Source organism: Haliotis rubra, unplaced genomic scaffold (assembly GCF_003918875.1).
Source record: "Haliotis rubra isolate DU_JTF1 unplaced genomic scaffold, ASM391887v1 Scf94, whole genome shotgun sequence".
NCBI classification, from domain to species: domain Eukaryota; kingdom Metazoa; phylum Mollusca; class Gastropoda; order Lepetellida; family Haliotidae; genus Haliotis; species Haliotis rubra.
Genome location: NW_025767679.1, coordinates 1,938,569 through 1,962,000, shown reverse-complemented (window position 1 = coordinate 1,962,000; position 23,432 = coordinate 1,938,569). Strand labels below are relative to the sequence as shown.

Genomic DNA, 23,432 nt, shown 5'->3' with positions numbered 1-23,432 from the left:
GTCCATGTGGTGATCAACTAGTCCTGTAAACTACTGGTTGTTTGTCCATGTGGTGATCAACTATTCCTGTATCCTACTGGTTCCAGATCTACTGGTTGTTTGTCCATGTGGTGATCGACTAGTCCTGTATCCTACTGGTTGTTTGTCCATGTGGTGATCGACTAGTCCTGTAAACTACTGGTTGTTTGTCCATGTGGTGATCGACTAGTCCTGTAAACTACTGGTTGTTTGTCCATGTGGTGATCAACTAGTCCTGTAACCTTCTGGTTCCAGATTTACTGGTTCTTTGACCATGTGGTGATCAACTAGTCCTGTAACCTTCTGGTTCCAGATTTACTGGTTCTTTGTCCATGTGGTGATCAACTAGTCCTGTAACCTACTGGTTCCAGATGTGGTGATCAACTGGTCCTGTAAACTTGTTGTTTTTGTCCATGTCCGACTATGGTTGTTTGTCCATGTGATCAACTAGTCCTGTAAACTACTGGTTCCAGATCTACTGGTTCTTTGTCCATGTGGTGATCGACTAGTCCTGTAAACTACTGGTTGTTTGTCCATGTGGTGATCAACTAGTCCTGTAAACTACTGGTTCCAGATCTACTGGTTGTTTGACCATGTGGTGATCGACTAGTCCTGTAACCTACTGGTTCCAGATCTACTGGTTGTTTGACCATGTGGTGATCAACTAGTCCTGTAACCTTCTGGTTCCAGATTTACTGATTCTTTGACCATGTGGTAATCGACTAGTCCTGTAAACTACTGGTTTTTTGACCATGTGGTGATCAACTAGTCCTGTAACCTTCTGGTTCCAGATTTACTAGTTGTTTGTCCATGTGGTAATCGACTAGTCCTGTAAACTACTGGTTATTTGTCCCTGTGGTGATCAACTAGTCCTGTAAACTACTGGTTGTTTGTCAATGTGGTGATCAACTAGTCCTGTAACCTTCTGGTTCCAGATTTACTAGTTGTTTGTCCATGTGGTAATCGACTAGTCCTGTAAACTACTGGTTGTTTGTCAATGTGGTGATCAACTATTCCTGTAACCTTCTGGTTCCAGATCTACTGGTTCTTTGTCCATGTGGTGATCAACTAGTCCTGTAACCTTCTGGTTCCAGATTTACTGGTTCTTTGACCATGTGGTGATCAACTATTCCTGTAACAACTTGTTCCAGACCTACTGATTCTTTGACCATGTGGTGATCGACTAGTCTTGTATCCTACTGGTTCCAGATTTACTGGTTCTTTGTCCATGTGGTGATCAACTAGTCCTGTATCCTACTGGTTCCAGATCTACTGGTTCTTTGTCCATGTGGTGTTCGACTAGTCCTGTAATCTACTGGTTGTTTGTCCATGTGGTGATCAACTATTCCTGTATCCTACTGGTTCCAGATTTACTAGTTGTTTGTCCATGTGGTGATCGACTAGTCCTGTAAACTACTGGTTGTTTGTCCATGTGGTGATCGACTAGTTCTGTATCCTACTGGTTGTTTGTCCATGTGGTGATCAACTAGTCCTGTAAACTACTGGTTGTTTGTCCATGTGGTGATCAACTAGTCCTGTAAACTACTGGTTGTTTGTCCATGTGGTGATCAACTAGTCCTGTAACCTTCTGGTTCCAGATCTATTGGTTGTTTGTCCATGTGGTGATTAACTATTCCTGTAACCTTCTGGTTCCAGATTTACTGGTTCTTTGTCCATGTGGTGATCAACTAGTCCTGGAACCTTCTGGTTCCAGATCTATTGGTTGTTTGTCCATGTGGTGATCAACTAGTCCTGTAATCTACTGGTTCCAGATTTACTGGTTCTCTGTCCATGTGGTGATCAACTATTCCTGTAAACTACTGGTTGTTTGTCCATGTGGTAATCGACTAGTCCTGTAAACTACTGGTTGTTTGTCAATGTGGTGATCAACTATTCCTGTAACCTTCTGGTTCCAGATTTACTGGTTCTTTGTCCATGTGGTGATCAACTAGTTCTGTAACCTTCTGGTTCCAGATCTATTGGTTGTTTGTCCATGTGGTGATCAACTATTCCTGTAACCTTCTGGTTCCAGATTTACTGGTTCTTTGTCCATGTGGTGATCAACTAGTCCTGGAACCTTCTGGTTCCAGATCTATTGGTTGTTTGTCCATGTGGTGATCAACTAGTCCTGTAATCTACTGGTTCCAGATTTACTGGTTCTCTGTCCATGTGGTGATCAACTATTCCTGTAAACTACTGGTTGTTTGTCCATGTGGTAATCGACTAGTCCTGTAAACTACTGGTTGTTTGTCAATGTGGTGATCAACTAGTCCTGTAACCTTCTGGTTCCAGATTTACTGGTTCTTTGTCCATGTGGTGATCAACTAGTTCTGTAACCTTCTGGTTCCAGATCTATTGGTTGTTTGTCCATGTGGTGATCAACTATTCCTGTAACCTTCTGGTTCCAGATTTACTGGTTCTTTGTCCATGTGGTGATCAACTAGTCCTGTAACCTTCTGGTTCCAGATTTACTGGTTCTTTGTCCATGTGGTGATCAACTAGTCCTGTATCCTACTGGTTCCAGATTTACTGGTTCTTTGACCATGTGGTGATCAACTAGTCCTGTACCCTACTGGTTCCAGATTTACTGGTTGTTTGTCCATGTGGTGATCAACTAGTCCTGTAAACTACTGGTTGTTTGTCCATGTGGTGATCGACTAGTCCTGTAAACTACTGGTTGTTTGTCCATGTGGTGATCGACTAGTCCTGTAAACTACTGGTTGTTTGTCCATGTGGTGATCAACTAGTCCTGTAAACTACTGGTTCCAGATCTACTGGTTGTTTGACCATGTGGTGATCGACTAGTCCTGTAAACTACTGGTTCCAGATCTACTGGTTGTTTGACCATGTGGTGATCAACTAGTCCTGTAACCTTCTGGTTCCAGATCTACTGGTTGTTTGTCCATGTGGTGATCAACTAGTCCTGTAAACTACTGGTTGTTTGTCCATGTGGTGATCAACTAGTCCTGTATCCTACTGGTTCCAGATCTACTGGTTGTTTGTCCATGTGGTGATCGACTAGTCCTGTAAACTACTGGTTGTTTGTCCATGTGGTGATCGACTAGTCCTGTAAACTACTGGTTGTTTGTCCATGTGGTGATCGACTAGTCCTGTAAACTACTGGTTCTTTGTCCATGTGGTGATCAACTAGTCCTGTAAACTACTGGTTGTTTGTCCATGTGGTGATCAACTAGTCCTGTAAACTGTGGTGATCAACTAGTCCTGTAAACTACTGGTTGTTTGTCCATGTGGTGATCAACTAGTCCTGTAAACTACTGGTTCCAGATCTACTAGTCCTGTTTGTTCCATATTGTTTGTCCATGGGTGATCAACTAGTCCTGTAAACTACTGGTTCCAGATTTGTCCATGTGGTGATCAACTATTCCTGTATCCTGGTTCCAACCTGGTTCTGGGTTGTCCCAGTGGTGATAACTAGTCCTGTAACCTGGTTGTTTGTCCATGTGGTGATCGACTAGTCCTGTAAACTACTGGTTGTTTTTGTCCATGTGGTGATCAACTATTCCCTGTAACCTTCTGGTTCCAGATTTACTGGTTCTTTGTCCATGTGGTGATCAACTAGTCCTGTAAACTACTGGTTCCAGATCCATGGTGGTTGTTTGTCCATGTGATCACTGGTACTGGTTTTTGTCCATGTGGTGATCAACTAGTCCTGTAAATCTACTGGTTGTTTGTCCTATGTGGTGATCCTAGTCCTGTAAACTACTGGTTGTTTGTCCATGTGGTGATCAACTAGTCCTGTAAACTACTGGTTGTTTGTCCATGTGGTGATCAACTAGTCCTGTAAACTAGATCTACTGGTTGTTTGTCCATGTGGTGATCAACTAGTCCTGTAAACTACTGGTTGTTTGTTGTGGTGATCCACTAGTCCTGTGGTGATCCAACTAGTCCTGTAAACTACTGGTTCCCATGTGGTGATCGACTAGTCCTGTAAACTACTGGTTGTTTGTCCATGTGGTGATCAACTAGTCCTGTAAACTACTGGTTGTTTGTCCATGTGGTGATCAACTAGTCCTGTAAACTACTGGTTGTTTGATCATGTGGTTGTTTGTCCATTCTGGTGATCCTAGTCCTGTTCCAACTACTGGTTGTTTGTCCATGTGGTGATCAACTAGTCCTGTAAACTACTGGTTGTTTGTCCATGTGGTGATCGACTAGTCCTGTAAACTACTGGTTGTTTGTCCATGTGGTGATCGACTAGTCCTGTAAACTACTGGTTGTTTGTCCATGTGGTGATCGACTAGTCCTGTAAACTACTGGTTCCAGTTTGATCAACTAGTCCTGTAAACTTGTCCATGTGGTGATCAACTAGTCCTGATAAACTACTCCTGTAAACTACTGGTTGTTTGTCCATGTGGTGATCGACTAGTCCTGTAAACTACTGGTTGTTTGTCCATGTGGTGATCAACTAGTCCTGTAATCTACTGGTTCCAGACTTACTGATTCTATGACCATGTGGTGATTAGTGCTGGTATTGGCATACAACCTGCGACACGATACATCACGATACAAAAAATTTAGTTAAGAGGATATATTGCCAAAGTATAGTGCACTGAAGCTGCGATACGATACGAATCACGATATAAGGGTACGATATGTATCACGATAATAAAATCTTTAATTCTAATACCAACTATAAAACACCTTAAGATCAAAACTAAACCATTTTAAAGTATTCCGTCAAATTCCGGCAGCGTTTTTTCAATTCTCATTAGGAAACGAGAAAAATAAGTTTATACACCTACTTTGTGAATGTTACTAACATGCGAGTGCTATGTCTGACCCAGTTCGTGACGCAAGAATGTCCGAGAAAACGTTTACTTATGAAGGGAAAATATGTAAGCATATATTTTAATCATCAAACAAAAGTAAGTCTTTTTTATTGACAGATATTGTGATTCAGCAATATTCAAAGTTAAACATGGATGTATCGTGGTCCATTTGAAGTATCGTATCTGGATATACAACAATGTTAAACTTTGTATCGATTCACTGTAGCGGCCCAAGGATTGATGCATCAATGCGTATCGATGAATTGTCACACCACTAGTGTTGATGAGGATATTAGTTTCGGCTGCTGCACAGACAATTGATGATGGATGTGTCCTGCACTGTTATTATGATCACAGGTCAAGCTTCATCTGATCCCTTCAAATGTAAATGTAGAAGTACAAATCAAACTGCACATAATAAACTACCTGGTACATAACCAGGTTACCTAACAATATGAGGAAGAAAACAAATTACTTCTATGTACATGTCTTTGTGACTTTATTGAATTGTTTTCACAAAATACTAGTCTCTGTAAACCTACCCTTTGGATGTGTTGCATGCAGGTTGCCGAATATCATATAATACACTGTTAGTTACTCACTGTTTTGAAAGGGGGTACAGGACCGTAAGATCCTTGTAAATTCCGTATTTCCTGAGGCGCACCCAAAGGAAATACAGAATTTACAAGGGTCTACCAGTCCTGTACACCCTATCAAAACACCATATGAAGAATTTATTACCCTTGAGATTTTCACCCATTTTGTTCTGGGGAGGTAAGGGGGGGTCAGTTTTGTACGCATGTACTAGGGGGGACATCATTGATTTTGTACATTACTTGCAGGGAGTCACTTACTTTGTACATGAATTTTAGGTACAGGTGTTTGTGTGTGTGTGTGCGTGTGTGTGTGCGGGCGTGTGTGTACATGCACGTGATTCACATTGTACATGCTTCTCCACAAAAATCATAAGAAATCACTTAAAAACTTTATAATTTAGTCTAACCAAAAGTCAGGATACCAAGAATTGAACACATAGCTTGTTACAAATCAGCATTATGAAATCATGGCACTTCATTTCTTGTGTCAGTGTTTGGTACTTCAAAAAGCATCACATGATCATACTGACAAGACAAGATGCATAAAATATTGTCCCTTAACATGGTAAAACATTGTAAAAGATTCATAACAAGAAAAATACCATTCTAAAACAAAACAATGATAGATGGACATTAGAATTGAAAATGTAACTCATTCATACTTTTTTGGCAGAGAGACATTTTGTTTTTAAAAATAATTGTTACATGACCTCAGACATTCAAGTTGAATGTCAGAAAAGAAAGGTAAGAAAAGATTTGAGCTATTTTTTTCCATTTGCAAGTTCTCCAGAAGGATGTTTATCGTAATCATTATGGAATTTTGTTTCAAGATTTTAGTGTTTCCAATGAACAAGTATTCATTTTGTTGTGGCCCAGCATTGAAAATCAATTAATTTCATTGACAATGTTTATAATCCAGTTTCTCAAAGATTACATTGTTTGTTCCTACAACTGAAACAAAATAATATCTGTTACCATGATTACTAACATTCTTTGACTCTGGATTTCAACCCTTCCACTAACTCCTTGAAACAAGTGTAAAAGTCCACAGGTTTGTGAATATGAAAGTCGCTGAGATGTTGCAGTCTCCCTCTAACTCTATCCAGCTTCTCCAGCTGAGTGTTACTGTCAGTCTGTGACGGACAAACATCATGTTCAAAACAGCTGCCAGGATCTTCATGGGTCAGTGAAGTGTCTGACTGACTGGATGGCACAGGACGGCTTGCAGCCGTAGATGACACACGGGTACCACACTTGCTGCTATCTCCAGTGCCATGTGTGTCAGTGTTTCTGTGACACACATGCTCTGGTGGTCGTTTATGGACAAAGGTATCTCCAGTGCCATGTGTGTCAGCTTTACTGTGATACACATGCTCTGGTGGTCGTTTATGGACAAAGTCTTGTTCATGTTCCTCTGACGTTGACCTACTGGAGGTTGATGTTGCTGACACAGTTTGGCCATGGTCGTGAAACATTTCAACAGGGTTTTTTCTTACTGTATTTTGGCACAACACCGAACTGTCTGACATTGACTCAGCCTCTTCTATGTCAATCTTAGCAGCAGCATCACTGCTGGTAGTACACTCAGCATTTGTCTCCATCAGCGCTCTGTTTTCCTGCACTGCCTGCTTCCCACTCTCATACCACAAAACATGTCTCTTGACACGCTCTGATCTGTTGGACAGACTCCTTTTCACCCCTCGGTGCTTTGTATGAATACTGACCAGTATAACATCACAATCTTGCCCATCTGTCTTGCTATCCTCACACACGTCATCCTGCCCCGCCATCTCACCATCACCACACACCACACCACCCTGTCCAGACACCTGTATTCTATCCACACGTTCATGTCCTGATGCCTTTGTCATGTGTTTGCAGTCAATATTGTATCCATTGTTTCTGCTGAGGGTCTGATCAACTGGAGGGGTATGTCCCTGCATATGTCTGTCTCGTCTTCCATCAACACCCTGCTGGTCCAAGCAGGACTGAACCCTGTGTCTGAGATAACCAGCACAGGCTCCACATGGATCACCAGATGATTTAAGGTTTCGAATCACTGCTTGGTCCACCTCCATGATACCAACATCAGTCAGAAGGTTAACAAGGTGACGGTTGTCAAAATGCACAAATGGGCATCCTCCTTGTTCGGCTGGCCCAAGTTGGCGTCTCTGGAAAATACAATGCAGACAACTTCTTGGAGTGGTATTTAGAAGTTGAAGTGATGAAGAAGGGAGATGGTTCTATGGATATTCAACTTCTTCATATATGCCATTGATGCAGACGTTCAACTTCATTTGCGGAACTACACTTAATCAAATTCTGCATTGTGTTCTGTTACTTGTTTGTGTTTACACACTGGGATTCAGAAATATCAAAACTGTGGGCTTGTCCTGGCCAAGAGGACACAACAGAATCAGTCATCAGGAGGAAAAGACTGTACTGTACTAAAGCACTTTGGTATAATAACAATCAACTTGAAAAATCAATCACTAATCATTACAAACAAATAAAGGCAACATCAGTGAACCCACTTCATTCAGCTTATTACTCGATATTCAAAATATTAATTTCAGGCATAGCATGGTAAACATATTGTAGTTTTTGTTTTTCCAATTGCCATAGTTACATGATTATGAAACTCAACATTGGTTACTATTTATTCCACAAAACAATGAAGGTTCTCTGTTTCACCTCTCATACATATGACGGATGTCACTATTCATTTTGAAATTCCAGTTCAAAAGAAGCCATGTTTGTGCGTATCCTCTTTCTGCCTCACCTGAAGTGAAGCACAGCAGTGTCCTCGGTAGTTGCGACGAGCACCCTCCAGGCCGTACAGGTGTCTGATGTTGTATGTGTACCTGCGCTCGTCAGCCTGCCAGCTGTGGAGGCCAGTCCCTGGGAGATCACTGGGCTGGGAGTACTCCTGCTTCCACATCTTGATGGCCTGGTGCACTGGCATCCCCACCTCCTTCAGGAACAGGCTGTACTGGACCTAAACATGGTGAGGGATCGCTTGGTACACCTTTGTAACATCTCACATAACATATCCCCAGAAAATAATGGAACAATGTCAAGTCCTACGCATATTTACAGGATGATGTGATTCTGTGAGGAGTGCACATGGTACACATGATATACATGGTACGAGATGTCTGTGAAGAGTACTTGCGACTGGGAAAGGCAGCTCTGTGACTGATAACATCAGCATCCAGACTCTGAGGTCACGCTGTCATCATGGTCATGTAAAATAAATGTTTGATATAGTTGTGTAACAGCTCTGCACATATCTTCCCAAACAGTCACCAAAGTATTATTACCCACAACATCTAATGTGATATATTCTCGTATCAACCTACAAGCCAGATTCTCTGCATTCATATTATTTTCATGGACTTCTATTACCTTATCTTGCAAGACTGAACAGTTTCACATCCCTCAGCCTTCTCATACTTGTGGCCACAGTTGTAGACAGTAATACTAGTCAGAAACTGTTCATATGCAAACTTTGGACAAGGATCTACACAGTCTGGACAACATGCAGCTGATCATCCCATGTAGTTTGTACAAAATTAAAACTACAGTCAAGCACTGTTGTCTCGATATCCATGGGACCAAGAAAAAATATATCGAGTTATCCGACCAGGGCATATCATCAGATATCACTATGAAAAAACAAAACGCTTCTCAGTATGTTTTGATTTGAAACTATAATCCGTTATCAGTAGTGTCTAGTCGTAACAGTGAGTACTTCCTAATTCATTCCTTTTTAATTAATCCTAATTAAATAACAATAAAGTGACACCTTCAACCCAATTAGCCTTAATTAGTTTACACTACCGCATCCCTTTGATTCAAGCTGCACCATGTGTAAACGTGTGGAAACAACCTCAGTTCAGAGGGATACTTGCCCATGAAAGGTAGGTGAATATTGAGTTTCTTTACAAATATCGAGCTAAAAGGGTAATTTTATTTGTTGGGACCATGAAATTATATCGAGATATCTGAAATATCGAGACATCCGTATCAAGTTAAAAGAGCTTGAATAATGACAAATTATGAAGGATTTTGCTGGGACCGAGATGTTATATCGAGACAACTGAGATATCGAGTTATCAGAGTTCAATACAACGAGCTCGACTGTACTTTGTTGTGTGCTAGTAAGAAAACCATGTTCCATGTATCAGCCCATGAGATTGTTTGTTTTGTTTGTTGTTTAACACGCACTCAGCAATATTCCAGCTTTATGATGGTAGTCTGTAAATAATTGAGTCTGGACCAGACAATCCAGTAATCAGCAGCATAAGCATCGATCTATGCAATTGGGATACGGTGACATGTGTCAACCAAGTCAGCAACCCTGACCACCCAATCCCATTAGACGCCTCTTACGACAAGCATGGCTTACTGAAGATCAACATTCTAGCCCAGATCTACACAGGTCCAGCCCAAAAGAACCTGCAAATACGACAAAATGCTATGGATGTTCCCATCTGTCATTGTCTTACTAAACATCCATATATATGTACAGCATGAATAGAGATAACTAAAATGTGGATCATATGGGCAATGCGAGATATTATTTACACAAAAGCATTTCCCAAGTATTATACTACAAGTGGTTGTCTATTGATGAAAGATCTGCTATTGTTTCAACAGTGACACTGATTGTACTGAGATCCCATACCCTGTCGTTGTGTTTGAGACGGTGGTTTGTTCGCAGGGCTTTGTGAAGGCTGGACATACACAGAGGAAACAGGTGCTCCAATTGGTCCACTTGATGATGTGACAAACAGGACAGGTTGTTCCAGTTAAGTGGAATGGGAACTTTTGTTCTGTAAATAGACTAGAAGAACCCAGTCTAAGTAAACTTAGGCTCAGTATTATTCGTTACACTGCTATACTGAGTCTAACAAAACATTATAGAAGGTCGCGTCAGCTAACCTTTGAGCGACCTATGACCGTCCAATCAAACGCGAGCAGCCGAACGGATTTAACCAATCAGACGACGACTACTTGTTAGGGTTCGGCGGGACTTACATTAAGTTTCAAAATGATTTTTAATTTTCTCTTCCCTCGTCAATGACACTGATCTATCAACAAACGAAAATCCGCATAAAACACATATATTTGATCTGCAGTATATACGCTTATGGGTTTCTAATGACATGGTTACTATTTGCTTATATTTTCGCAAGATGACATCCTTGAATATTGACAAAAACACTATTTTCAGCGACTGTTTACTCATTGTGTGTATCACTCGGAAGCGATTGTGCGGAAAATAGCATTCGGAATCGTTCGAGTTTTGGAGGTAAAGGTTCAAACGGTATGTGCGAATGTTAACTTTTGCGATTTGGTAAGCTGTGTTCTGATTGGTCAGTCCAATAGGTTAGCTGACGCGACCTTCTATAAGGTTTTGTTAGACTCAGTATAGCAGTGTAACGAATAATACTGAGCCTAAGTTTACTTAGACTGAGAAGAACCTTCATTCAATTCAAGTATAATTACATTCAGTAATGTACCGGTACATTCATCATCAGATTCATTTCCTTAGGCACAGAAAAAGCAAAACAATCATTGTTGTCACAGAAATCAAATTCCAAATACCCTGTTTATTGATCATGTTGACATCAGGCATAATATTAACACCAGTGTATTATGTTACTTGACTTTTTCAGCATATATTGGTCAACTGTACCTTCAACACTTTTGCACATCTCTTCATCCTGACATCCTGCAATGCTGTACTTCTTGCGTCCTTCACTTGTTTCAAGGCTAGTTGCAATACTGACCTGAACAGTCCAGTCAACACTTCATCAAGGTTGTCATAATGCACTTTTGCCATTCCCCTGTGCAACGCAACCCTCCTGTTGCTAACAAGGGGGGTAACTGCTTGGAAGGGCAGGTGGAAGTACTGACCACTCCTCCCAGCCATGTACTGGTGTGCAGCATTCTGCCAAGTTCCTGCTGACTGTTTGATTGCCTGGAGGATACTTAGAACATGACAGATGTCTGTTTCATGGTATGTTGTGGCACAAGGTTGTTTAATGGTTGGAACATGTTTTGTTGTCGATTTCAGAAGTCTGTAAATTTCTTTTTCAGTTAGACAGGAAAATCGGAACTGGAATAACTGAGTTTCTGCTTGCAAGAAAAAATCTGTGGTTTCTTGATCAGCAACAAAAAGAAGTCTGGAATGGAAGGAAAATAATTTTGAGCAAATAATATACAGACCATGAACAGCCACAAATACTGGTACACCATTTTTATTAACTGGGTAGCCTGGGCTTGTATGAAAGGATCATGGGCTTGTTACAAAAGCAAATACACCATAGTTACTATACATTATAAAACTATTTCAATTTGTGACCAATTAACTCATCAGCAAAGTGAGATAAGTGACGGGGTACGATAAGGGGTCAGTTCTTAACCCAAGCTGACTGTCTTACAAGTGTCTATATGATATACACATTGAACCCATAATTAAATTACCTTAAAATAAAATGCGAAATATTATCCTTCTGTGTTCCCTCTATCAAACAGTCAGAGTCAGCAACTGTCTGAATATTGTTGGTGATATCAAGAAGTCGAAGGCGATCTCCTCCTGCATGGTGAATTTTTAGTAAGAATTCCAATCGATTCACCGCAAACGTATGCAGTTTTTGCAGTGAAACGTGGCCAGTTGATGGCCGTAAGTAAAACGCCATGTGTATCAATAACAAAAAGGCGGTTTATCAAACACCTGGGTATCAAATGTCCCATTGTTGTTTCACACTATGACGAAGACAACTTCCACAAGTGAAGTTGTATTTGCCGCTTTTTAGTACTTCCGGGTTGGTAATAAAATCCGGACACAATTTTCTAAAGCCGGATCTCTCGGACCGGACGGGACAAAATTGCAAACTGACATCACATTCACGTCAATTTTCTTGGGTAAAGGTATAAATTGTGATCACATGTAAGAAATACAGTTCGCTCTACCACCATGTATAGTGTAATAAAGTACACTCGTACTGTAACTATAATAGTTCAGGGCAAAAGTGTACTTTATTACAATACACATGGTGGTACAGTGAACTGTATTTCTTTTCTGAGATGACAAATTTAATACTCTCTCTGGTTATTCACGATAAATCTAAGGCAGAAAACATTAACAATAATCGTTCAGGGCTAACTGACGCACTGTTCTGTGGTGGCGTGTCTGCCCCCTACGTTACACGCACGTTACCAGAAAAACTAATGATAAAAAGTTTGATGACGGTTTAGTTCGGGTTAAATATCTTCTTTAAAATAATATACATGTAATTACATCTGTGATTAACGCAAACGCGACGCGACATTCCACGGATGCATTGTGGGAATGTAAATACTGCAAACGTTGCCGTGTCGCTGTTTAATTGTGAGTCAAGCTGAGACATTTTATTCTTCGAAAAACATAAACGTAATGTTTCCACCAGTGATGTTTGCCGAATGAAGCAACTGAAAACCAAGAAACGAGTCGGTACGGAGTAGTTTACCGTAGGAGACTGTACGAGGCGATGACGAGGGTACGTTTGATAACGAGGGGGCAGACGAGAATGGCGTAGTGATGTCAATACATTGAGACGTCATGCAAAAAGTGTACTTTATCTCCTGTCGGCGCTTTTGATCTGTTAGCGAAGCATCTTAGAAAATCATGTAAAACAAGGGTTTTGTGGACGCATATGTATACTGTTTAGATACAGGTGTCTCACAAATGGTTGACTGGACCCAACTGGATTAAATTGGTAGCAATGCATTCTAAAATGTTTTTCCTAATATATTTAAGAAATACAGTTCGCTCTGCCACCATGTATAGTGTAATAAAGCACACTTTCGCCCTGTGCTGTTATAGTTGAAGTAGGAGGACGCTTGCGTCCGATTTTCATGGGTAAAGGTGTAAATTGTGATCATATTTAAGAAATACAGTTCGCTCTACCACCATGTAATAAAGTACACTCGTACTTTACATATAACAGTTCAGGGCAAAAGTTTGCTTTATTACACTATACGCGGTGGTAGAGCGAGCTGTATTTGTTCTCTAAGATGCCCAAATTTAATACTTATCGACGACAAATTAAAGGCAGGAAACCAACAGAAAATCGACGGTGTCGGTGACCTAAATTTACAATCCTCGTTCAGGGCTAACTGACGCGCTGTTCTGTGGACGCGTCTGTCCCATTTGAGACAATAAGAACGTCGTAAGTTAGATCAGTACATCGAGATGAAGCTGACCATTAAAATAGTAGTCACTCGACATTCCACGGATGCACTGTGGGAATGTAAACATTGCGAACGTTGCCGTGTCGCTGTTTAATTGTGAGTCGAACTGAGACATCATATCCGTCGAAATACATTAACGTAATGTTTCCACCAGTGATGTTAGCCGAATGAAGCAACTGCAACCCAGGAAACGGACTGTTACGGAGTTGTTTACTGTAGGAGGCTGTACGAGGCGATGACAACTGACATGCATCGTGACGTCGGTTACCAGGGTACGTTCGATTACGAGGGGGTAGACTAGAATGGCGCAGTGACGCCAATACATTGTGACGTAATGAAAAAAGTATACATTATCGTCTGATAGAGTACTGTCGGCGCCTTTATCTTTCACCGAAGCATCTTAGAATTTATAAAACAACCCATCTGACATGCGAAAAAACATAAATGCTGGAAATGTCACAATCCCCAGTGTGTTTAAGATGTTCATAAAGTAGGCACAAATCCATGGTTTGAATGCAATAATATAGTCCCGAAGAGCAAGTACTACACCAACCGGCACTGAACCTCCACTAAATCTTGACCACACATGACACATTTTCTTATGTTTACAGAAAATGTCAAAGAAGAATGATGTTATCGAGGCATGCCCTTTTGTCATTTTTCAAGAATTTACAGTACTTTTTGAGATATTTGACTGGCACAAAATGCTGGAGGAAAGGAAGTAGGGTCATAAAACAGGGAGTGATTTATTTTTAAAAATGTATTGTCATGAATCAGTACAGAGAAACATGTTTTGTGTATCTAACTGTGATGAGCTAGTGTATCGTTTCACCCCTAATAAGCATTTACTTGTTTTATGGAATGGTGCATAATAAATGGACATAAGATATGGTTTCATATTAAATGTATGGTTCATGCAGTCAAGTGTTTGTTGTTTTAGGCTTAGCATTTTGAAATGTGTAAGGTTCTCAAAACACCTGTTTCACCTGTCTCAATCTGCATACTTTACAGTTCCTGATACCACCAATTTGAGGTAAGTTTTTATTGTGCCTTTATAAGTTTGAAACATAAAAGTAAAAAGCCCAGCAGTATGGTAGATGAAAATGTGATATGTCAACCATTTTATACATGTTTTATCCTGCCCAACGTTGCATCCCTCAGCAGTTTCAGCATCTTCAGATAGTGGGTTGGAATCCAAGAATCGGCCAGATTGTGATCCGTGGTGTGTCATCAATGCTCAAAGGTTTCGTCAAACTCTTACTGGTATGACCCGTTTCCCTTGTTTGCCACAAGAAGATGCCTCCACTTAATGTAACTGAACACATGCAAATGTAATGGGAAGGAAGCAGAGGTCACAGGATCTACAAAAGTTAAAAGATTTGAATCCAGTTTCTAGTTAGTGTTCACAAGTTTCTCCACCACAGTTAAACCTCCAGGACCATCAACTGGGCCTTTCTCCCAACCCATCATGATCTAATTGAAATACTGTTCAAGGTGGTGTCCAACTCAATCTGAGATACAGAAATGTTTGCATCCTCAAGAAACAAAATGGACAACCACAGAGAAGCTCATATAACCAGCCGTGCATGGTCTGTTGCTTTGTCATTCACTCAGTAATGATACATTAATGAAAGAAACCTTGCAGTCAGGACAACAGACTAGTGAAAACTTTGTTTGCATTTATTATCACAAAATAGTAAAATATACAGTTCATCTGAATATTGTACAAAACTCAATTATCCCTTCTAAATGAAATGAGTTGAATGTATTGCACATGAAAGATGTACGGCATGCTATTATACCTTGTGCGCAACACAACATGGAGACAGACTGACTGCTAAATGGTAGATGCTCCCCATCTGCTTACACACAAGCGAAAGAAACACTGACAAGAGTCATTAGGCACACAGGACCATGTTCCATATGGGGACTGATCACCATATTTGCACGTGTTCCCAACAAAATCATAGTAGCAAATCAGTTGTGTTGTACCCATTTCCAGCTTTTACATGAATATCTCGTTTTATGTCACAAAATTACTGTTAGAAGCTGGTATGTACATAAGGTAAAATAATCCATTGAAGATTTTAACATAAATTGTTCTCCAACAAAAACTTAAAACCAGCATTAAAGTTGGTGATTTGGACCAAGTGGGATGAGAAAGTGAAAGCAGATTTTGCTCTATTCTTAGAAAGTGAAATAATATTGTAACTGCGAATGATGGTAATCTTTGAAGAACATATGGGGAACTTAAATTTACAATTATAGGTTATTCTCAGAACATTTCTTCTATGAATCCAGTTAGTGAACTGGGCTACAGTAATACAATTATGTAACTTCAGAGGATTAAACTGTACCTGTTGTACATTTCTTCTCCTGAAATGTTAGAGAATTGTATTCAAATTGTGTTTGTTTGAGGTCATTATTGATAGTCTCACAAACAAAAACCCTTGTTGTTTCAAACAGAACATACACAGAATTTAAATAAACAATGAAATATAAAAGCTATTATCAAAACATAACAAGTAAAACTTTCATCTAAAATATTTCCTAACTCATTACATCCATTAAAATCTGTAATACAATCATATATTAAAATGTAACTGAACTAGTTCATTTATTAAAATCTTAACAGATTGACCATAAAAAAAATCCCCAATAGTTCTTTGCCATTTTTATCTATTCTTCCTTACTTCAGGACTGAAGTCAAAGGGATGTTTGTAGGTATCAGAATCCTAATGTATTTCAAACTCTGAGATAGTATTGATAGCTGCTTCAGTAAAGTAGGTCATATGACTTCACTTTTTCAAATAGGATAGATACATTCAACTGAAACTGCAAAATCAGCTAAAACACTATGTATCCCTGGATGATGTCAGATAACCACTTTCTGATTCATGATGATATTGTATATACACTGCCCAGATTTGCAAACACACACCCACACAGACATTCCCACCCACACTGTACCTTCCATGCATCTATGGTATAAACAATGACAGATGAATTGAGGGCAAGACACAAAGCATATATCAACAGTTGAACACAGGGCTACACACGATATATACAATAACAGATGATGACAGGGCTCTCCACATAATATATACATCAACAACACAATATGTACATTGGCAACCTAACACAGCTAGATGTTCTAGCAAGTTTAAGTACAATATTCAGAGTCATCATCTTTCTTATAGGCAGATGGAAATCGGTCCATGTATTTTTTTATGTAGTCTTTTGCCTTGGCTTTGACATTCTCATTGACTTCAAGGTCTTCCACATGACGACAATGTTTCAGCTCTTTGGCCATCACGTGATGTGTCAGCTGAAAAGAGATTTTTTAACAGATCAGTTTGAGGTGAGGTGAGGTGAAATGGGGTTTAGCGTCGCACTTAAGAATATTTCGCTCATATGACGACATGCATATGTGTGTATGTGTGGCTGCTTGTACTAGCCCAGACTTATGCTGGTTTTATAGTGCTAGCTCACTGAGATACCATGCCGCAGTTAAGCATGAATACCCCACTCAGACACATTATACTGGCTCCAAGCCGACCAGTCCTTGTAGTACCCATTATGCCAAACGCCAGGGAGAGACCAACAAGTACCATATTTTAACGTGTTTTAGTCGCCTGCTCTCCAGGTGGACACTGAAGTGGTCCAGATCAGTTTCAGGACATTTCAGCAAGTGTGAATAATGATCCTGCATGTCTTTGTTCCAGAGCAACTTACAAGACATGTACACAATTTCAATACATCTTGTACAAATATTGCAGAGAAATTACCATAAAGAGGTGCACAGCAATACACACTAAAGGTGTACTGCAATGCATGTGTAGTAAAGGTCTAGTGTAAGGAATGGACTGTGTATCTATGGTTCCCCTCACCTTCCTGGCCAGGTGCTTGAAGTCATCAGTGGAGCAGATTCTTCCTGCCTTACAGTCAGGCTTGCGGTAAGGGTTGAGGCAGCTCACAATCAGCTGTGACATCTGGGAACAGCACAATCATGTATTACAACCTGCCATAGATACCTTGAGAGGTGGATCTTTGGAGAAGGCACAAACCAGCTTTGACTTTGGTAAGAGAGAAAGCAATACCTTTTGTCTGAACTGGTCTTTGATCTTCTTGGCAACCTCACTGGACGTGTCAGCTGCTGCTGTGGTTGTCTTCTTCTTGGAGGTCTGAGCCAATAGAGAACACAAGGTAACTACCACGCATTGGTGTTCAGATATGTAACAGCTCCACTGACTAAACACTAAATGATAAATGTGCTGATACATACTGGTTCTAGACCCTCCATATACACAAAATCACAGGGGTGGTCATACCTGTCTGTTCCAGACACTAAATCATAAGGGTTCCATACATCCATCACAAGTGTGCCATTACGTGATGGTTCCAAACACTTATCACAAGTGTGCCATTATGTGATGGTTCCAGACACTTATCACAAGTGTGCCATTATGTGATGGTTCCAGACACTTATCACAAGTGTGCCATTATGCGATGGTTCCAGACACTTATCACAAGTGTGCCATTATGTGATGGTTCCAGACACTTATCACAACAGTGACATTATCTTGGTTCCAGACACTCATCAAAAGTGTGCCGCTATGTGATGGTTCCAGACACTAAAGAGACACTTAATCCATGTCAATGAGGTAGAGGAGAAAGAGATGAGGAAGAGCCAATCACCTTCACTTCAGGTTCTTTATCTGCAGGAGAGTCCACTTCCATGTTATCCTCAGGCACTTGATCCCATGTTGGCGGGTCCCACTGGGTTTGTCTGAAGTAGAAACAAGAACGCTTACAAACTAGTTACACACACGCACTTTGGAGCATCAATAGAGTCTTATGAACAAAAGTTAAAATGTGAAGATCATCAATGTATATCATCCACTTCATTTGTTTCATGACAACAAATCTGTTACAGTACTTTAATAAATAATGTACTAACTTTGTTTTTGAATGGTAGTAGTAGACATTGCCCTCCTTGTCAGTGGCTGACTTCCAAAGTGGAGGCAGGCCAGAGCTGTTCTTGGATGGAGGTGGTGGAGGTTCTTCTTCATCCTTCTGGGGCTGAGCCAGTGAAACCAGGTTCTGCTGGAGACTGATCAACTGTTGTAGCTGCTGCACCTGCAACATGAACAGTCAGTTGTGGTCAACTGCAGGACATTCAGATCCTAGAGGTTATAGAGAGAGAATCAGTAACATATTGCCCGTATTACTATAGCCAGTAAATGATGGCATTGGGAACAATGGTTTACTGCTGGAACTACGACACAGCATATGGGCATATTTCTCTCCTTGTTTTTGCCACTAAGACTATATATGTGGATGCATTGTTCTGTCTGCATTGCTGTGCTAAGGGACCTAGCTGAGGAGTGAGTGAGTGAGTGAGGTGAGTTTTACGTCACGTTTAGCAATATTCCAGCAATATCACGGCAGGGCACATCAGAAATGGGCTTCACACATTGTACCCATGTGGGGAATCGAACCCGGGTCTTCGGCGCGACGAGCAAACGCTTTAACCACTAGGCTACCCCACCGCCCCCCTAGCTGAGGAGTCACCACATTAAGGTATGCCACTGACACAATGCTGGAATACACTGCTGTGCTGGGACCTACCTGCTGTGCCACCACGGTAGGATCTGCCACTGGCACAATGCTTGGCTGCACAGCTGAGCTGGGTGTGTGCGTGTAGATGACCTGCTGGGCCTGGATGCTTTGGTCGGTGACAGGAGCCACAGTGGACTGGGCAAGCACACCAGCCGCAGCCTGCAATAGAACAATGACCACAGATATTACATACTGTACATTGCCACATCCTGAATACTGGAGGTTATAGATATTCATCACTTGCACATCACAGTTTCTATATTCCACATAAGATTTGTGACCCCAAGTCTGACAAAATCCATTGATGTCAGTTATCTAAGTAATACTAGCGTATAATAGCTATACCCCCAAACTGTGGTTTTGTGCGGCATTATCATTATGTGATACTTTCTGTCTTGGTGCTTTTTTGTGGTGTAATACAGCCGGCTTCTGATGGGTAAAGCCTCACCTGGTACTGCTGCTGCTGTTGCTGCTGCTGATACACCATCTGGGGCTGATGTGGATCTACATACTGCTGGGCCTGGCTGGGGTCCATCATGTTGGAGTAGTTCAGTACAGACGCCATCCCCTCCATCCCGGGGTAATGACCTGTCAGCATACAATCTATATTGTAGACTACATTTCTGGGTAAACAAGACCTCTCACACTCATTCACAGCTGAACAGCCATATAAAATACAAAAATGGCATAGTTTTTCATTGCTACTGATGTTAGGGACAATGACACAAAACAAATGTACTTGAAAAAGCTGCAGACACAGAACAGTGACAAATTATGGAAAATTGAAAGCTGCATCCAATCTAACATTGTCGTATGTACGACCAGCAAACAAGTAAGCTTACAATGAAGTGTCATCAACATGTACAATAAATACAAGGAAAATAAAACTCCAACACAAGTCACAAGCCATCTCAAACTTCAGCCAGCCAGCCAGCCATCAGCGTATGCTTTCATGCATGCCAACACCCACACACCTGCTTGGCTGGACCCAGCGTCAAGGTCGGCCATATGACCTGCTGGAGGTGTTGTCTTGGTAACACTACCTGGTGGCATAGAGGGATCTTGGGTATACTGAAAGCTGGGATCCAGTGGGAAAGTTGGGTCTTGTTGGGTGAAGCCAGGGTCTTGCTCCTGCTGATAATACTGAGCCAGGTTAGGGTCATATCTTGGGTCATAGTTGGGATTCTCTGCATATCTAGCTTGCAAGTACTCTTCCTGCTGTCTCCGTATCTCAGCATTCATCTCATCCTGAGCCCGGACCTGGGCTTCAAACAGCTGGCGCCTCTCCTCTTTGGTCATCTCTGGGGGAGTTGGCAGCAAGGGCTTCCTGGAAAAAACACATCAAGACGTGGTCACTTTACACCTCAACTTTTCAAGCCAAAGAACACCTGTGTTTACATTTTTGTAACAGGTCCGTGCCTGCTCGTGGGGGAGGTCAGGAGAGAGTGTCACGAGATCCATTAGACAGAGGGGCTTTATTGCTGCCTTAACAAAAGCAGTCAGTTTAAATGCTAAAGCTCAAAGATGACCACTGTGGTTTCAATACTGAAGCACCATGACTCACAATATAACTGCATCTCTTTAATCATCATTCTTCATTGGCCATTAAAAACATTATGCATATTTTAAATAGCATGTGAGTTTTGGACTGTGTTGAAATGAAACATATGTTTACCTGCTCCTGTAGGGGCTTGATGTGTCATCTCGCCTCCGCTTACGTTTAGAGGGCGGCCCTAAAACATAGAAAGGTAACAAGTTCATTGTTTACTGTTTGTCAAATAAAGAAGAGAACAGAAAAGATTCACCTCCAATTTAACATAAAAGATGTGCTATAATCAACGTCCTAACCTGACTTCTCGAACTTTGTTGAAAAGGCCCTGTGTGTGGATGATATGAACTACACATTCAAAGTAATGACCAAGTTAATTCCAATCAATATAAATGTTATCCTGTACAGCTGACATCTAGAGACAGACAGACCCAATCAAATCAGTTATGCTGGCAACAGTAAACAAACAAGACAGGAGTATATTAAATATCAACTCACCTGATTTTCTATTGGATCGCTCAGTATACTGGACATCTGAAAAACAACGGACAATGGTTTCAACAGTTTATTACACCAAGACATCTCTACCTCATTAAGCTATCTTGCCATAGTACATGTATATGCATCGCCTGATTTCATCAGCTCTCACCTAGCTCCTTTTCTGTCCTCTTCCTCTCCTCATCTCTCTCCTTCTTAGGAATCTTAAAAAGCTCCTGCAAATACATTCATGCTGACTTAGTTACTGTCCTCAAAGTCTCAGACAACATTTACTAAATAAAGCATAAGTAAAATTACACTAAGTCTTAATCTCGGAAAATGTATAACTGTGCGAGAAACAAAGATCTCTATTTAATATTGAAAAGAAGCCACATTGAGATATGAGATCAGAAACTAATTACATCTGCAGTGGTGCTACACATGGTGGGTTATCAATTCAAATTCTCATCCTACAACCATCAGATAAATGTTTAAATGACAGGCATATTTATTGGCCCTCTTGTAAAGCTCTGTGGTCTCTCCAGATGGCAGAGTACTGCTGTCCTTACCTCATAGCCCTCCCATTCATACAGACATATTTTGAAATCTGTGTCATTTACAAGTTACATAAGCAAATAGCAAATTTATCTGGAATAACACATATATGTATAAATTATCCAGCGTACCAGGTCAGTCAAAAGAAACCATCCTTGTGTTTCGTGATTAAGCCTTAATCATATCACACTGGGGCTCGTTGTACAAATATGTGAAGAACCTTTGTCAGACCATGAGTTAGGCAATAAAGTACCACTATTTTCTAAATAAAATTCCCAAGGAGACTAGCTATCGCCAGACTTGCCAATTGAAGACCATAGACTGTGTCCATATTTCACTTACAGACAGATAACAGATCCTGAACCTGTGAAATCTAGATTTTCTTCATTTAGAACGCTTGGTTTAGAGGCAGTGGTGGGTTAAAGGGAAACTAATATGGTTCAGGGTTTGTAAGATAGGCTAAGGTAAGAGAATTTATGAATGTTTTATGTTTATTATCAACTGGAATTTGAGGTATATTTATCCATTACCTTCAGGCCACTCCACTGTTCCAAAAGCTCTATGGCCAGGACAGACAGACTTTTCTTATCATCTCCCTCAAGTGCCTCACTCTGAATCTCTGCTGCCTCACTTTGGGCCTGCACTACCTCACTCTGGGTGTCAGCTGCCTCATTCTGGGTTTCAACTGCCTCACTCTTGGTCTGAGCTGCCTCGTTTTGGGTTTCAGCTGCCTCATGATGGATCTCTGCTACCTCAATTTTGATGGATGATGCATCATCCTGGATTTTGCTGTCACTGTCAGTGCTTGACTTTGATGAGCTGTCACTGTCTGTGCTTGATTTGCTGTTGTCTTCGCTGGGACTAATAACAATGTCTTTCCTATCACTCTCCAAAGAATCAGACTCTTTTTCATCATCTCCCTTAGTCTCTCCTTTTGCTTCCTCAGCTTCCATCGTTTTATCCGATATGTCTGTAGCACTGCTCTCTGCCTCAACAGAGATATTGACTTTGTCCTTCTCATCTCTTCCCTGAGAACTATCTGCAGAATCAATCACAGCGCCCTCCTCCTCCCCTCTTGCTTCAGCATCTTGCAGAGTACACACAGTTTTTGCTTTTTCACTTTCCTCACCTGCTTCTTTACCTTCAGTTGAAAAGTCCACATACCCTTCTGAATATGCTATTTCTTTGAAGGAAATGTCTGAGAAACTTCCAGTTGCTCCCGAAGAATCAGACCCAGGCTCGGATGCTGAAGACTCTGGCTGAGTGGAAGTGATCTTGCTGGAATCAGAGATGTCACTATCTGAACTGGTAGCTTCATCAGCAAAAGTCACTCTCTTTTTCTTGTGCTTGTCCTTGCTATCTTTGCTGGATGCCAATATAGACACAGGTGTTGAGGTAGTGGAGGGCAGAGGGGGAACATCACTGTTGGTGTTTGAGTCTGCCTCAGACTTCACTGGGGTCGACTCCAACTCTGCTAGCTGACTCACAACAGTTAAAATCTTGCTGTCTTTCAAAACTGTTTTATTGTTAATGGGCAGCAGCTTCAATGTGAACAATATCTGAAATAAAAGAACCACAGAT

The 23,432-nt window shown here is 40.9% G+C and overlaps 2 protein-coding genes across 4 annotated transcripts in view; both read right to left on the bottom strand.

Moving 5' to 3' along the window:
- Window positions 1-5,785: 5,785 nt before the first annotated feature.
- On the bottom strand, window positions 5,786-12,242 carry LOC124264751 (DNA primase large subunit-like). Its single transcript, XM_046699526.1, has 5 exons — window positions 11,900-12,242; window positions 11,109-11,598; window positions 10,095-10,253; window positions 8,187-8,402; window positions 5,786-7,575 (listed from the first exon to the last, which is right to left on the bottom strand). Exons 1-5 carry the CDS (start codon window positions 12,112-12,114, stop codon window positions 6,388-6,390), a joined length of 2,268 nt encoding a protein of 755 aa, XP_046555482.1. The 5' UTR covers window positions 12,115-12,242; the 3' UTR covers window positions 5,786-6,387.
- A 3,072-nt stretch (window positions 12,243-15,314) lies between these two features.
- Window positions 15,315-23,432, bottom strand: part of LOC124264750 (titin homolog) — a 66,617-nt gene continuing 58,499 nt past the window's right edge. For 2 of the 3 annotated variants that reach the window (XM_046699522.1, XM_046699524.1), the window contains 12 exons: window positions 22,382-23,410; window positions 21,469-21,532; window positions 21,318-21,353; window positions 20,946-21,003; window positions 20,245-20,597; window positions 19,719-19,858; window positions 19,280-19,429; window positions 18,609-18,787; window positions 18,347-18,437; window positions 17,749-17,832; window positions 17,539-17,640; window positions 15,315-16,976 (listed from right to left, as the gene is read on the bottom strand). In XM_046699522.1, the coding sequence (XP_046555478.1) occupies window positions 16,812-16,976; window positions 17,539-17,640; window positions 17,749-17,832; window positions 18,347-18,437; window positions 18,609-18,787; window positions 19,280-19,429; window positions 19,719-19,858; window positions 20,245-20,597; window positions 20,946-21,003; window positions 21,318-21,353; window positions 21,469-21,532; window positions 22,382-23,410 (2,451 nt within the window). In that variant the 3' untranslated portion in view covers window positions 15,315-16,811. The remainder of the gene's footprint in view (window positions 16,977-17,538; window positions 17,641-17,748; window positions 17,833-18,346; window positions 18,438-18,608; window positions 18,788-19,279; window positions 19,430-19,718; window positions 19,859-20,244; window positions 20,598-20,945; window positions 21,004-21,317; window positions 21,354-21,468; window positions 21,533-22,381; window positions 23,411-23,432) is intronic. The other variant, XM_046699523.1, reaches the window with a different exon arrangement.